This window comes from Sinohyriopsis cumingii, chromosome 7 (assembly GCF_028554795.1).
Source record: "Sinohyriopsis cumingii isolate HCF-2022 chromosome 7, ASM2855479v2, whole genome shotgun sequence".
NCBI lineage: Eukaryota > Metazoa > Mollusca > Bivalvia > Unionida > Unionidae > Sinohyriopsis > Sinohyriopsis cumingii.
In genome coordinates, this window is record NC_142967.1 from 38,699,117 (window position 1) to 38,713,957 (window position 14,841).

General features: G+C 33.7%; 2 protein-coding genes across 5 annotated transcripts in view; one reads left to right on the plus strand and one right to left on the minus strand.

Moving 5' to 3' along the window:
* Positions 1–5,069, minus strand: part of LOC149795048 (nucleoplasmin-like protein ANO39) — an 84,945-nt gene extending 79,876 nt beyond the window's left edge. For 3 of the 4 annotated variants that reach the window (XM_089964731.1, XM_089964733.1, XM_089964732.1), the window contains exon 1: positions 4,912–5,060. In XM_089964731.1, coding sequence (XP_089820857.1) covers positions 4,912–4,942 — 31 coding nt within the window. In that variant the 5' untranslated portion in view covers positions 4,943–5,060. Of the gene's footprint in view, positions 1–4,911 lie in introns of all 4 variants that reach the window. The other variant, XM_089964730.1, reaches the window with a different exon arrangement.
* A 254-nt stretch (positions 5,070–5,323) lies between these two features.
* LOC149795050 (nucleotide exchange factor SIL1-like) overlaps positions 5,324–14,841 on the plus strand; it is a 43,241-nt gene continuing 33,723 nt past the window's right edge. Inside the window, exons 1-2 of the mRNA XM_089964729.1 lie at positions 5,324–5,554; positions 10,680–10,866. Coding sequence (XP_089820855.1) covers positions 10,701–10,866 — 166 coding nt within the window. The 5' untranslated portion in view covers positions 5,324–5,554; positions 10,680–10,700. The remainder of the gene's footprint in view (positions 5,555–10,679; positions 10,867–14,841) is intronic.

Here is a 14,841-nt window from a genome sequence, read left to right on the forward strand (position 1 = left end):
ACAAACAATAAAAAAAGGTGGAAGATAGTCGATATCAGATAAATTGATTGGAGGACTTGGAGAAGATGTACTGAACAAAGTGCACGAATTGTTTTATGTAGGGACACGTGACTCGAGCCGTAAAGTAGTACCGAGATTTGGCCCAGAGTTTTATTATTTATAATGATCGACACACATCACGGCATAATTCAGTTTCTTGTTTGATAAGCTCCTGTATGGAAGTGGTAGTTTCTAGGATTAACTCCTATACATTTCCTTGCTTTAAAAAAAAAAAAAAAAAAAAAGATCAGCTGACGGCAGACAGCGATTTGATCAGGTTCTTCAAGCAAATTCCATAATCATTCGCTCGTCGACTATAATAAGGTTTAGAGAGATCCATGAATTTGGTGAAAGTACAAGCCTTGGTGCGATATCAGTCATTCCAGCATTTATATTTTCTAGACTCGCACACTGATTAACCTGGAGGATATGACAGTAAAATTCAATTGGAATTCAGATTCTTTAGTTATTTGAACATGCATTGTAAATGGCGCTAGCAGTCTCCTGCTCGTTTTGGTGGGTCATATCTAATGTGCCTTTGTGAAGTTGTACTGTCAAACTACATGGTATAAATGGCGAAAGCGATAGTATAAGTGACTAAAGTGATACAGTGCTTATGGTAGCAACAAATATTTAGTAAAAAATCATCTTTTCACTCATGCCACGACAAAATGTTTGAAGTTTAGATTGTAATACAAACTGGCTGTCCACTGGAATGAGCTACCCAATCACTTTAGAGAATATAATTTTATTGAAATCATTAATTCTATCCTTAAATATAATATCTACAAATACCACTAACCATGATGACAGTTAATTTTTATCAAGTTTTATTTGTCATTATCGTAGATACTATATTGTGTCATTTTGTTAGCACCTTTCAAGCTGCTTCCGAGTTTAATTTGAATTTTTTAATACCAATAATATTTTTTTATAATTATCCTATCTTGGAAGTTTTAATTCATTTATTGTAAATTCACTTTGAAATTGATCGTCTTTTAAAATGCTTTGCTTGGTCGTGTTTCAAGTCTCTGTACTGCGCCTTGTCAAATTGTATCTATGTATTTTGCTGTATACACCTTGCAAAATCGTGCTCGTTTTACCGACTAGTTTTTTAAAATGTTCATCTCAAAAAAATGCTCATTAGAACTTACGTTGAATTGTTGTTTGAAATCATGCCGACCTTAAAACAAATTGTATTTTGCACAAGAGATAATTTTTTTAGATCGCTGAGATCTTTGTTTAAAATTATAAAGGACTTCATCTATACCACTCCGTCTTAAAAACGTACAATTTTAACAAGCTTTTAAATTTAAAAAAAAAAATTCGTTATGAAACATGCTAACAATGCGATGGATGTGAAATCCTATGTGGGTATATTTTATCTATACATGCAATATACCAAGACAACTTGAGTAAAGGCACTAAAACAATAAAGAACAATGTTTTGAATCATAGTATTAACTTTCATTATCCAGGGCAACTCACTTGTATTAAGTGATGCATATACATTTGAACCGTTGATAGACGAAAAAGTTTCAAAAACATTTTGACCACAGGGACACCTTGCATTTTCAAACCCGTTTCAATTTGTGTAAATAGCTGGATAAAGTTGCCGTTTGTTATCTTTTCGTTTATTCACGAGTACCAATGATCAACTATTTATACGTTTAAAATATTGCAATTGCATCGAAACGCAAATTTAACCCATTGAGGGAAAGCCAAACAGTGATTAGTGCTGGAAAATTTGATAAACAGAACAAGATTCCCAACTTACTTTTCCAGTGTCAATGAAGGTAAATAACATTTTTCTTTAATATTTCTTCCCTGAAAGAAGGTGTCATTTTTTTAAATCTTTAATTTATATCGTGTTCACAGATATCGGCATAAATGTCATGGTTTGTTTTGTTGCGTACATCAATACAAGTAGGTTATTTAGTACCGAGGCAACTGTAGTCCAGTGCCTTGACCAAGAACATACATTAACGGACCCAGGTCCGTCTAGCTGAAGGACCAGACCTCGCATCCTTTCAGTCGCGAATCCTGCATTCAAGTCGCTGAGTCACCTGCAGATCTATTGCCCTTTATAAATGCATACACGCAGATTTGGTGTATTTACCGGTGTAAGTCTTGTTTTGTTTCTATTATGCTATTTTATCAAAATCTGATTTTGTTGTAGATTAGACTCTGTTGCATACCTACCTCTTATTTCTAGTGACAGAAACCTGCTAATGTATCTGCATTCAACCGATAAAATGTAAAGGGCAACGGAAAAGTTTAGTTTATTTATCATTTGTTTTGTCACTCCCATAACTCTTTAAATGAGGAAAGTAACATCAAACGCATGTATATGTTATTGAGACCATTATAGTAGATTTATGGATTATGTGCGTGAAATGATGAAGCTTCATAACCATATAATATTGTGTGTGTATTTTTCAATCAGCAACACTATTCTTTGATCGATCCAGGACTCGTGAAGAGTTGTGCGCGCTTTTACTAACGATTTTTTTTTTTTGTTAACACGATCGCCAGCAGTATATACATCGCTTGAAGTCACAAGTATGAAAGTGACCCACGGTCGCTAGAAGTAAATTTAATATGGGGATGGCCCCCAGCAGCATATACAATGCCACAAGTCACAATTCAACATTAAAGTGATCCCCAGCCTTATGTACAACGCTAGAAGTCGCAATTTAATAAGGAAATGATCCCCAGCAGTATATGCCGTGGGACAAGTCACAATTCAACAACAAAGTGATCCCGATCCGCGTAAACAACGCTAGAAATCAATTTATTATGGACGTGATCCCCAGCAGTATATGCAATGCTACAAATCATAATTCAGTAAGGAAGTGATCAGTATATACATCACAATTCAGTATGGAAGTGATTTGCTACCAAAAAGATGATTCAAACGTGATAAAATACAAGACATTATAACACATTCTGAAAAAAAGTTAATTCAAACAACTGGAACACCTGAACATCACTGTCTTGATTGAACACAATTTGATTTAAGAATCTGCAAGAATGGATTCAGATAAAATTCGTTCCTATATTTTAATTTCTAAAACTTTCACCAAAATATTGTCCCAAGTTATTGTGAAGTAATTCGGTTAAATATACACAAGGGCACATTTATGCAAATGTGTACACTATAGAGTTATTGCATTTAGAATTTTAGACCGTAAGCATGTTATTGGTACATTAATGTTAGATATCGCGCACAGCGCTAGACTCGTACGATTTGGCCCCAGTCACAATCCTGCAAATTGTATTTGTCAAATAGATGTTTCATACCCCACCCCAATTCCTTAAAACGGTAATAGAAGCTCTAATGAGTACTCTTACACACCTTGTACCCCACGAACTCGACGCTGTGCTGTAATCTGATCATTGGTTGAGTGCCGAGTCTGACCAATTGCTATTTACAATACAAATGCAAAGCGTTGTTGGATATTTAAAGCTAAAATTGTAGTAGCGATCGTGCTAATGAACAGTAAGTTTACCTACGACAATTTGAAATGCTACCAGATGTGAAAATTTGATGTTATTTACTGAATACAATCTGCCACATTTCCAATATTTCACTTCCTTAATATTTATCCGCACAAAAAAAGGTATTTAAAAAGACCCATAAATTGTACCTCTAGAACGACTCGGATTGAAACATTTTAAGTCTAATTTTCAAAAGGTTCTGTGGAAACATGTTCCTGGACCACCCTTATGTGACCCCTTGCTGTGCTTCGCTATATTTGAGCAACATTTCACAACAATGATCTACCTTGAAAGCTCGGGGGTAAATAACCATAACTTTACATGCTTAAAGCAGTTATAAAAATGACACACCTGAGCATGGACTCGATGTCTCCAAAATCTAGATTAATCTGCGACCCATGGACATGCTAATTTGTCAGGATAAAAAACTGTCCATTATCTGCGTCATTATCATATAATTTTTTAATTACCATGTAATTTTACCCATTTGTAATTAGCACGTATTTTAACTATTTGTAAGTGCTAAGTAATCTTACCCATTGTGTGTGTGTGTGTGTGTGTGGATTTGTAACGTAGCTTTAAAAAAATTTCAGCCACATTTCTACGATATCTGCGCAGTGTGACAGTTTATAGAGATGTCTAGTACTGGGGCATCATGATGAAGACATGTAGAATTAAGTCCCACCCAGTGACATTATCCTGACACCAGGCCGACCAGTCCTAGTACAAACCTAATGTCGACGCAAAGCGAGGCAGCTGCAAGTGCCAATTTTATAAGTCTTTGATACGACTCGGCCGGGGTTCGGATCCGCGACCTCCTGCATCCGAGGCGGACGCTCTAACCACAAGGCCAGCGGAGCGGATCTTGCCCATTGCATTTTACAATGCAATTTTAACTATCTGTAATTACCATGCCGTAATTTAATAATACAACCAGTTGGAATTCATTCCAGTATATATATTGGGAATATCTTGAAATATTGTTTTGTATTGCTGAGGGGGCAAGTCAACATTTCTACACGGAGGTTGGGACCCCTGCATTTTAAGTGCTTTTAGGGCACACTTTTAACCATCTCTGTAAAGTAAACTTCTTGCTGGAAACGTTCTATCTCTTTCGAGCTCATTTTTGGGCGGTAGGGGTTGGTGGGAGTACAGCCCCTGCCTTAGAAAATGTTACTTAATTCCAAATCTTATTCGAAAATAATCTGACCAAACAAAAATCAGGATTTATTAAGTTCAAGAAGGATTTAAAATTTGGTAATAATTGTTCCTACTCGAAATGCCCGATAACTTGATATCACTGAGGCATTTTCTGCATGTTTGTTGTGCACTAATTAACATTTAGTTTGACGGCAGTTCACATTTACTTACCCCAAAAATACTCTTGTGAATCAGCTGCCATCTTGAAGGAACGACCTGGTCGATGTTGCGTGCGTTTTTAGAATGAAAGAGACATCAGAGTTTTGGTGCGCGTGTGACGTCTTCGATTGCACGTGCACCTCGAGGTAATTGATTTACTTCTCATACGCACGTGATTCTGGTTTCATAATTTTGTGAAGGTGTGCTTCAGATTGGGTATACTTTTGCTAAAGGAAATTATCATTCACATATTTAGATTCTATTTGATCTCTTGAAAGTTAGGGCTCAACATACTACGTGACAAGTAAATTCGGTTCGTGACGCGGAGCATGTCAATACTGACTAATCAAAGATTAGATTACCATTCTGAATATTGACAATCAAATTTACTCTGTAACATCTAAGCGCTTCATTCTGACTAGCTTTAAGGTAAGCATTCAAGGAACAGATCTTCAATGGATGACGTGGTTCAACAAAATTTTGACACACGTGTATGATGCAAACACTTATCTCTACTTTACATTTTATCTCTCGTTGACAGTATTTTGAGTATTTTTCGTTCATTATACTAGGCACGCTATCAGGAAGCCCGGGGCAATAATTTATAAACAAGCGAACAGCGGCCTTGACGTTTATATTGGCTCTAAAACTGCAGGTTTGTACCACATGTATCGTTGCTTTCAATTTGCCTATAAATAATATATATATATTATGTGTATGAATAAGTCTCTGTAAAAATGGTATGTTATTATCCATTGTCTACTTTTTATTTACACATTTTAGAAGGAACGACATCAGCCCCTTTGGCTGGCATGGTGGGTACTGTAGTAAAGTAGTTAAATCATATTTAAATCTACGACATAATCGTTTTAACCATATTGACGTTTAATCTCGACCGAAACTCCTAGGTTTCTAGATAGTTGTCATTATTTTCACAAGATAACAACCATATATTTATAATGAAAACCTAATATTCCCTGTTGAGTCTCTGTTGTAGGTGATGCACTATTTTGTACGGTAATACCCTTGTAGTACGGTAGAAATGCATTCAGAATATGGTTTACTTGGACTGTGCACATTTTGACAACAAGGCTTTCGTTTATAATCCTTTTTATCTCATAATACATAATATACGGCAATATTGCCCTTATTTTTCCTAGTCATACAGTCTAAAACATATACCCTGTTAATGTTTTGGGGGTAGATTTCTTACTGCGTAAATAACAGGACCATGTAGCGTATTGCGATGTTTTATAGGGGGCGCTCAGTTCTTTTTTTTCTTTCGAGAGAATAACGTATGTAAGGTGAAGTTGTTTGCATTTAAAACGTTCACGGTGGAGAGAATAGTACTTTGATGTAATTTGGCTGACATTTCTTTGGATATTGTTCTTGTGGAAATTGTACATGATCTAAGCACACTAACTAAAATGACTGGTCCCTTGTGCTTAAACAATCAACTAGAATTAGTCTTAATCACACTGTCTTTAGCAGCTATTAAGACAGGGAAAACGAATTTTGCCAGACTAGACGATAGCAGATTCTGAAAGTGCAAAGAATGAATTACCAAATATATGAAATGAAAAAAGTTCTCAGCTCTTTTAACAAAAAAAATACAATTTACCTCTGAAATTCAGAAAGTGAAAATGACCAGGTGGAGCTAGCAGTTTTTTTGAAAGGTGCACATCTGGAGTAAAGCGAAGCTGTATACTCTATAACCCATATCACACCTATCAATTATACCAAAATAAAGGAAATTAAAGGTTCTTTTGCACAATATGTAAGATATAGGACTTTTTTTTTAAATAGCCAGTATAACCAGTGAGGAAACCCGGGGAAATTTTTTCTTTACATTTCTAACCCTATTCAAAATATAAAACTTTAGAGTGCCGCTGTAAAACAATTATGAAAATTGATACAAATATTTTTATTATTTTCATGTCATTATATGTAATCTGAACAAAATGCTACATTAACATTGATGTTAGGCATGAAAATGAGCTAATTACGCTTAGTTTGCCCTCACTTACATGATATGCCTCAAGGCATGTTTGTCTGAGTAGTGACCTTAATTATGGGGAAATTAGAAGGTCTTAGAATATAGGAATAAAGTCAACTTAAATTTAAAACTGTTTTAAGTGAAAGAATATATAGTGAAAATGTTTCTTTTCATTTATTTGCAATGAAATAATATAAAAAATGATGAGAAAACAAATTTGCTTTCTTCCATATTAAACAATAGTAAATATTGTTTTTTTACAATTTATCTCTGAAATTCAGAATGTGAAAATGACCAAGTTGAGCTAGCAGTTTTCTGAAAGGTGCATATCTGGAGTAAGGCCAAGCTGTATACTCTATAACCCATATTATACCCATCAATCATACATCAAAATATAGAGAATTAAAGGTTCTTTGAACAATGTGCAAAATATACATTTCTTTTTTAAATAAGACAACCAGTATGGAAACGTGGGGAATTCTTTTTCTTTTAAATTCTAACCCTATTCAAAATGCAAAATTGTAGAGCATCACCATAACATTTCATTGGCTTGTAATGCAGTGGAAGCTGGGAATAATGAAATTGGATTAAGTTGCAAAATGTTCCTTTTATGACACTAATAAGATTATGTTCATATTGAAGAACTTGGTTAGATGGCTTCATTTCATCGCAGCCCAGCTGTCTGATATAAAAGCAAAGACATGGTCTTACAGGTGAGATATTCCTGAAAATTTGACTTCTCATTCAGATGTTAGTTGACATCATACATGCTACACAGTGCCAATATCTAAGTGGTAAGACCTCAACTCCAAAACCTAAATACAGTAATGAAGAAAGTATCACTATAACATTACAATAATACACCCAAAACCTCAATACAGTAATGAAAAAATATCACTATAACATTTACTACTTGAGAAATAAATATCATTAAGACTTAAAATGGCACAGTATCTTTCACTTTTTGGTGGGAAATCATTTCAAAATCCATGTTTTGAAGAAATAATTCTGAAAATTAAAATCAGGTCTAAGTGCCTGTCAACTAACTTGATACAATTAGTTGATGTTAATCAATATTTGGAGACAAGAAAAGGAAGTTAAAATGACAAAAACACTTTGATCTGACTGTCCATGTATTTCACACAGAAAACATCAGATGTGGCTGCAGATTGTTTAAATGTTTTGCTCATTTTATTCTTTGATGCTAAAATATCATAACAGCAGATGTTGCATGCTTTATTGTATGTATATTCCGGGGATTGGATACAAAATAAATTATATTCGAGAAATTGATTTATTTATGAACAGACTCTCGAGTACTGTTCATTTGGTGTAATTATGAACAGGACAAATATCTGAGGCAAAGTGAAGTTAATGAATTAATTACAACTGGAAAAACATCCTCTGGTCTTGATGTGCGACCTCCCATTTAAACTTTGCCTAGATAATGGCAGTGTACATCTTATTTTACATTTGCTTGCAGTCTCATGCTAAACATGCATCTAGGAGAAAAGAAAATATGAATTAAATTGGAAACATTGTGCAGTATACAAACATTTTTGTGTTAAAGCATGACCATAAAAAAAATTGCGGTACAGAAAACCGTATTGCAGTATGTATATCAAAACAGCAAACCACAGTATACAATATATCATTTTATCACTAAATATCAGGATTAATGTCTTGTATTATAGGACTATCTTTTTCCCTACAGCTGTATATACAATGAAAATTGCCCACGTAGCTCAAGTTGAAATAGTTCCCTTACAAAGATTCATTTCAGCAATACAGGTGAAACCCATTATAACGTAACGATCAGGGTCCAAAGAATAACATTGCAATATAAGTGAGATCATGTTAACAGATTTTTCAAAATAATTCCCCATGGATTCACATTGAAATTTTAATGTCATCAGTTTTAACTAGCCTCTTGATCATATAATATGGATATGAATAATTGGCTTTTCCGAGAGCATGTATTGAGGATGTTAAAAAGAGAGGTTACTTTAAAAAATGGGAGCCATGCTGCCATCATGTTATAAGCAAAAAATTTGTAACAAATTGCAATATAACTGGTTTTAGCTGTATCTCATTAACAAATCTCTTAAGCTACCAACCCACAAAGGCTTTTGTTATTAAATTCATGTGCTTTATGGAATTTAATTTGGTGCAGATATTGTTTGGATGAGGTTTATTAAGATCATCATTGAGCTAGAGCAACGATTCTGCTTTTCTCTGTATGTATTTGACATGTGTTGCAGTCCAGTATTTTGTTAATTTTCTGTCCTTATTTTCATACTGTGGTGGTTTCCAGTATTTGATGATTATGTATGTGTGTATGTTTGTCTGCCTGTAGTCAATGGATCCAAGCAAGATTGGCTTTAAAAAAATGAACCTACTGTAAATTAGTGAATATAAGATGCAGGTTTTTCATTGTCACCCCACATTGTTGTTGTAATATTTTAAAAGACTCATTTTCTATTTCAAACATTGCTCCAAGTTCAAAATAGTAAACGAGTCTAATGTTGGTTATATAGTTATGTTTTACATTTCAACAAAAAATTTGGAGGTCTAAGAGAAATAATAAGAATTGATAGTTCAGAGATTACATAATGCATCTTTATAAATTATTTTCTTTATTTTCTCTTTTGTTGATTTGCAGGTTAACAGTAACTGTTTCCTGCTGTAAACACTTGTTACTGTCCGACATGTGACTATTTTATTTACAGTTTGTTACTTAATTAGCATGTTTCTGTTTGCTGTATTATTCCTTCATTATTTACATTAACCACATTGTAAAAATAAGGAGGCAAAAGTTCAGAATAAGCTTATGCTTGTTGCTTGGTCTTTCATATCATTCTCTTGTTAGATGTACGCTCAGAGATGACATTTTTGGTAAATAAATATTGTTTAAACCAAATTGCCCAAATATACAGACTAGTTTCTTTAGCTCAGCATCATGAATGATGCCCATGTCTGTAGCTTGTGAATTTTAACACGAGCATTCCAAAATATAGATAAAATTACTTGATTTGTTTATGGATAATTTCAGCACCATTCGTATTAACATAGAGAAATACCAATCATTCACTAAGGCTTAAATAAAGTGGTCTTTATATATGTAATAGACCTTATTAATCCTGGAAATATAGAAGGGTCAACAATTTAATACAGGACTAGGTGTTTATGGAACTGTCATGTGCTGAAGGTAATATTTACATCATCTATTTTTTATTAAGATATTTAAATGTCTACTTAATGTCTGTTTATGGTATGCTTTATCAAATGTTAGATGCATATATGAAAATTGAGCTAAATGCATGGATATGATTCATGATGCTGAACTGAAAGAATTATAATAAGCGGTATTGCTTGACTACATAAATCTGATTATTGCCAGTCATTCTTTTATTTTGTATTTTGGCGTGATATACAAGTTCAGGAATTTATGTGGAATCCTGCCTTAGTTTGTGTTATACTTTGCCCTCGGTGGATGCTGCTTTGTTATAAATCTCTGGAGGTGTTCCTGTACTTTAACCACTCTAAGAGCCAAATTTTCATGTGTTATTACTGAAAAAAGCTTTTTGTGGGTTTGTGGTTCTTTTCAGGGGTTTTCCATGATTCTTCCTCCACCATTAATACTGGGCATAATGTATAGCCAATTGTGCTGAAAAATTGTGTTAAACCCTACAACAACAAAAATAACAACTAAAGCATTTCATTATACTTTATGGATTTTATTTTTTAAAAATTGCATTTCATCAGCAAACAATGTACATTTCAGGAAAGTAGTTCCCATCTTGGAATGGATCAACATCAGATGTACATGAGAGTTAGGATTGTGAACATTATGACTCTCAGCTTGTTCCTGATCTGCTGTTATCACAATCTGCCCACTGTTTCAAGTGATACTCCACCAGACAAAAAGGCTGCATTGACCATTGTCCAAAATGAAGAGGATGATAATGATGGTCAGTTGCTACTTAAGGATGGCCCTTGTAAGGAAAAAACATTTATGGGGTGGGGATCTTAATGAGCTTGCCAGGGTTCTCCATTTAGCAAGATGTCCCACAAGAGTATGGTATTTTGGCCTGCTACAGTATATATCTCATAAATCACAAAAGTATCTATTTGGCCAGCTAGCTTCTGTTTTGATTTGGTTAAAAAATTTTTATTCTACAGTGCTAAAGGAATCATGTAGCATAATGCCAACATTAGGCCCCTCCTGTATTTAAGTAAATTAGCAGTAGGGCTTTATGAATTAAAACTCTAATTTACCTGGGAAAACTTTGATCATGCTGCCAAATTATTTTCAAGGTGTTGAAAGACTAGTATCTGTCTATTCTCATATCCATCATGGTCTTGGTCCTGACAGATAATCAAAGTTCTACTGTATAGTGTGATATTGGAAAAAACAGTTTAATATGATTTTGTTTATTTATTTACATATTTAATGTACAGCAGTTGGAGTGTTGTGGTAAATAATATTAAAAAAGAAAGGGCCATTTTGGACATGTGGAATACAGGTCAGGGCTTGTGGAATTGGACTTGGAGCTTGTGATTCTTTTAAAGTCACCAGCCCTGGGCCAGTGTCTGAAAAAATAATTTCAAGAAGTACTGTTTTAGCTTGTGATGTACATTGAATGGAGATAATTCTTTCTGCCAGTGAAGTCAGTAGCTTTTAATTCATCATGATGTAGCTTGTACATTGGAACTAAGATGATGTGTTATACAGATTATAAAATATTGCACTGGCAAAATCTTTTCATTTTTCTGGAAATGGACTTGTGAAAATGACACTAATGCCAACAGTAGTTGGAAGTTCCATTTGGCCTGTACTGTTTGAGTATCAGTACCAAAAGCTTGTGTGAATTAATGTTGAAAACTGTTCAGATCTGCTACATGTAATTAGGTATTATTAATTTTCATTTTTTCTGCATCACCCACATTATATCCTATTTTTATTCCTTAGAGTCTGTATTTATTTTAAAAGTTTTTATGCACAAATGCTTCTTGGGATATTTTTTCTTTTCTTCATTTAATGATAGTAATACATATATGGTACAGTGTAATGCCATGTGTTTGAGTGTTAGTGATTTGGGTGGGAATGGAGATACTATTTTACTTGCAGAGAAACTGCACTACATCCTAAGTGATTGTTCTTCAAATTGAAACTAATTGTTGGTGATTTTTCGTGTTGTTGTAGGGGTAAAAGAGATTGAAAAATTTACGTGTAAAATGTTTAAACTTGTCATTCTATTTACTGAAGAAAAAAATTCTTTTTCGTTTTAATCCTGAAATTAAAATAAAATGCAAATGCTTTTAATTTTCCTTTCTATCATTTTGAAAGTCATAGACACTTGAGTTTATGCCAGGGACTCTAAGAAATATGCTGGGGACTCTGAGTTCCATGAGTGAAGAGTCTATGACTCAACATCCTAAAATTCTGTAGAGCCTTGCGTTAAATGTGTTGAAAAAGATGAATTATCTTGAGGTAAATTAAAAAAACAAATATTCATTTTGAAAATCCCCTCCCATTTAATCGTCTGTATGTAGTAAATAGGATAAATAATACATGATAGCGTAGCTATTATGTTTCAGTAATTCACTGGTGTCACAAAGACCATGGAATTTGTTCATTCATTCCACTTGCCCATGAGATGCTCATTTACAGAACTGTGGTCATTATGAAATATAATTATTTATACAGATGTGTTATATCCTCAGTTTATGTTCAACAATTTTTGTATCTTTTTTGCAAAGCTAGCACAACTTGGTCCTTGTTACAATATCATAAAACTGTTACCACTGCACTATTCTAATTTAAATTTATAATTGACACATTTTTAGAACATCTTTAAAAAATGTTGATGTGTTGCTAGATAATATTTAGAAGAAGGTAGGGGATGATCATGCTAAGCAGAACATTAAATCGTGCTTGTACGCTGTATGCAGTATGCTGCATTCTAAAAATGTTTACCCAGGTTTCAACTCAGTGTGGTTTGTAGTCATCTTTAAAGTGAAGGAAGTGGAAAGCTTGGAATGAAAAGAAATGTCCAAATACTGGTGGATGACCAGAATGATTGGCCACTAACTGTGGTCATGCTGGTTTACAAGAATCAAAATCAAAACAGAGGATTTGCAACCCCAGCTGTTATGCTCAGGTCACATGGTCATTATCACAGTAAAGCAATCTCGACTGCTGATCATGTAAAATTGTCAACATTAGAAAATCTGGATCATTACAAGGCATGAAGTGTTCTGGATTTTATGACGCTGACAGCTAGGGCTATATCTAGCAGTCAAGACACAAATACCAATCATTTTTCAAATAAATTTTAACAAATCCAAAATGTAAATGAAAGAAAAAGAAAATGATTAAGATTTCAACCTTTCTGATACAAGCTTCGCCTGAACTCATAAACCAAATAAAATGTTTATAACAACAGTTACTCATTTTCACTACACTCGCTGTTAATAAGAGTTTTCCACAGCATGGGGTAGCAGGCTCACTGATAAGATTTTGTCAAAATTTGCATCACCTGCTGAATAACATGGAAAGTTTATATGCAAGGCTCAGATGATAGTGTTTGCAATGTTTCAGATGGGACATGCAAGGATCAAGACATTTCAGTATTGATATTTTTTGTGTGAGCTGTGACAAAATGAGGGATGTGTGCTTATTAAGGTATTATTGGGTATTACTTCCACTAAGTGAAATACGTTATTAGGAGTAAAATCTCACTGTTAATCTTGAACTGTAATTCTAAAGTGCTAAAGATAATTATGGTAAAGATTTTTTATTCTCATCGATAAAATATTTTCTCTATTTGAATGATTGAGTTTAATTTTGGGGGCCAATTTCATAATTACTACAAATTACAAAGGCTTTTTATAATATTCCTTTGTTGCAATGTGTAATTGCCTATAGCATTCTATTTGTGTGGTCTGCCGGAGAAAATTAGCTCAATTATAATGTTTTTTTATCATCTGACACACCATGTAAACCTTGGCAGATGTTTAAATAACTGAGGCAGGATAATTAAACCTCATTCATAATTGATAATTTAGAATCACAGGTTGATGGTTATGTGATTAAAACATAATAGAAATGTTTCTGATTTGCACATTATTAACTAAATAATTTAGAAATATCCTTTAGTTGTTTATACCTGTATATTGAATAACTGAGTACATCTCAGAGTGCCATACCTGATAACTGAGTACATCTCAGAGTACCATACCTGATAACTGAGCACATCTCAGAGTGCCATACCAGATAACTGAGCACATCTCCGAGTGCCATACCTGATAACTGAGTACATCTCAGAATGCCATACCAGATAACTGAGTACATCTCAGTTTGCCATACCTGATAGGTTTTATCAGCATTTGCACATCATTGAAAAATATCAAGAGAGTCTCAGATTAATACAAAACATACTGACAGTTTCTTTCCATCCGAATAACTCATTTATTTAACTCAAGGACTCATTTACTAGTGGTTAAGCAATTGAAAAAAATACATTTTCCTATACAAATGGTATTTGATTTACCGCTAGGTAAATATAAATGGCTACTGACAATGTTCTTGGCCTCGTACATATACATAACTGTTGACACTTTCAGTAAAGTCTTACAATTTACTGGTCTATTTTTTATGATCTGATTTATTTATGCAAAGGTATGTTGCTTGAAATTTAATTAGAATTAAATATGAAGTCAGAAAAGTATTTCTGGCAATAATAATACTGGTATAAATTGTCCACTACATGTATGTCCAGCATCATGGATATAGACATGTACATACACATTTTGAAGAATAAATCAGGAATTTCAACATAACATTTCTTTTTCATTATATAAGAATTCCAGTTCCCTCTGAAATATTTTAAAGTCTTTGCTGTATAAAGGAGATGCTTTAATGATGAACCTTCCTTATACAT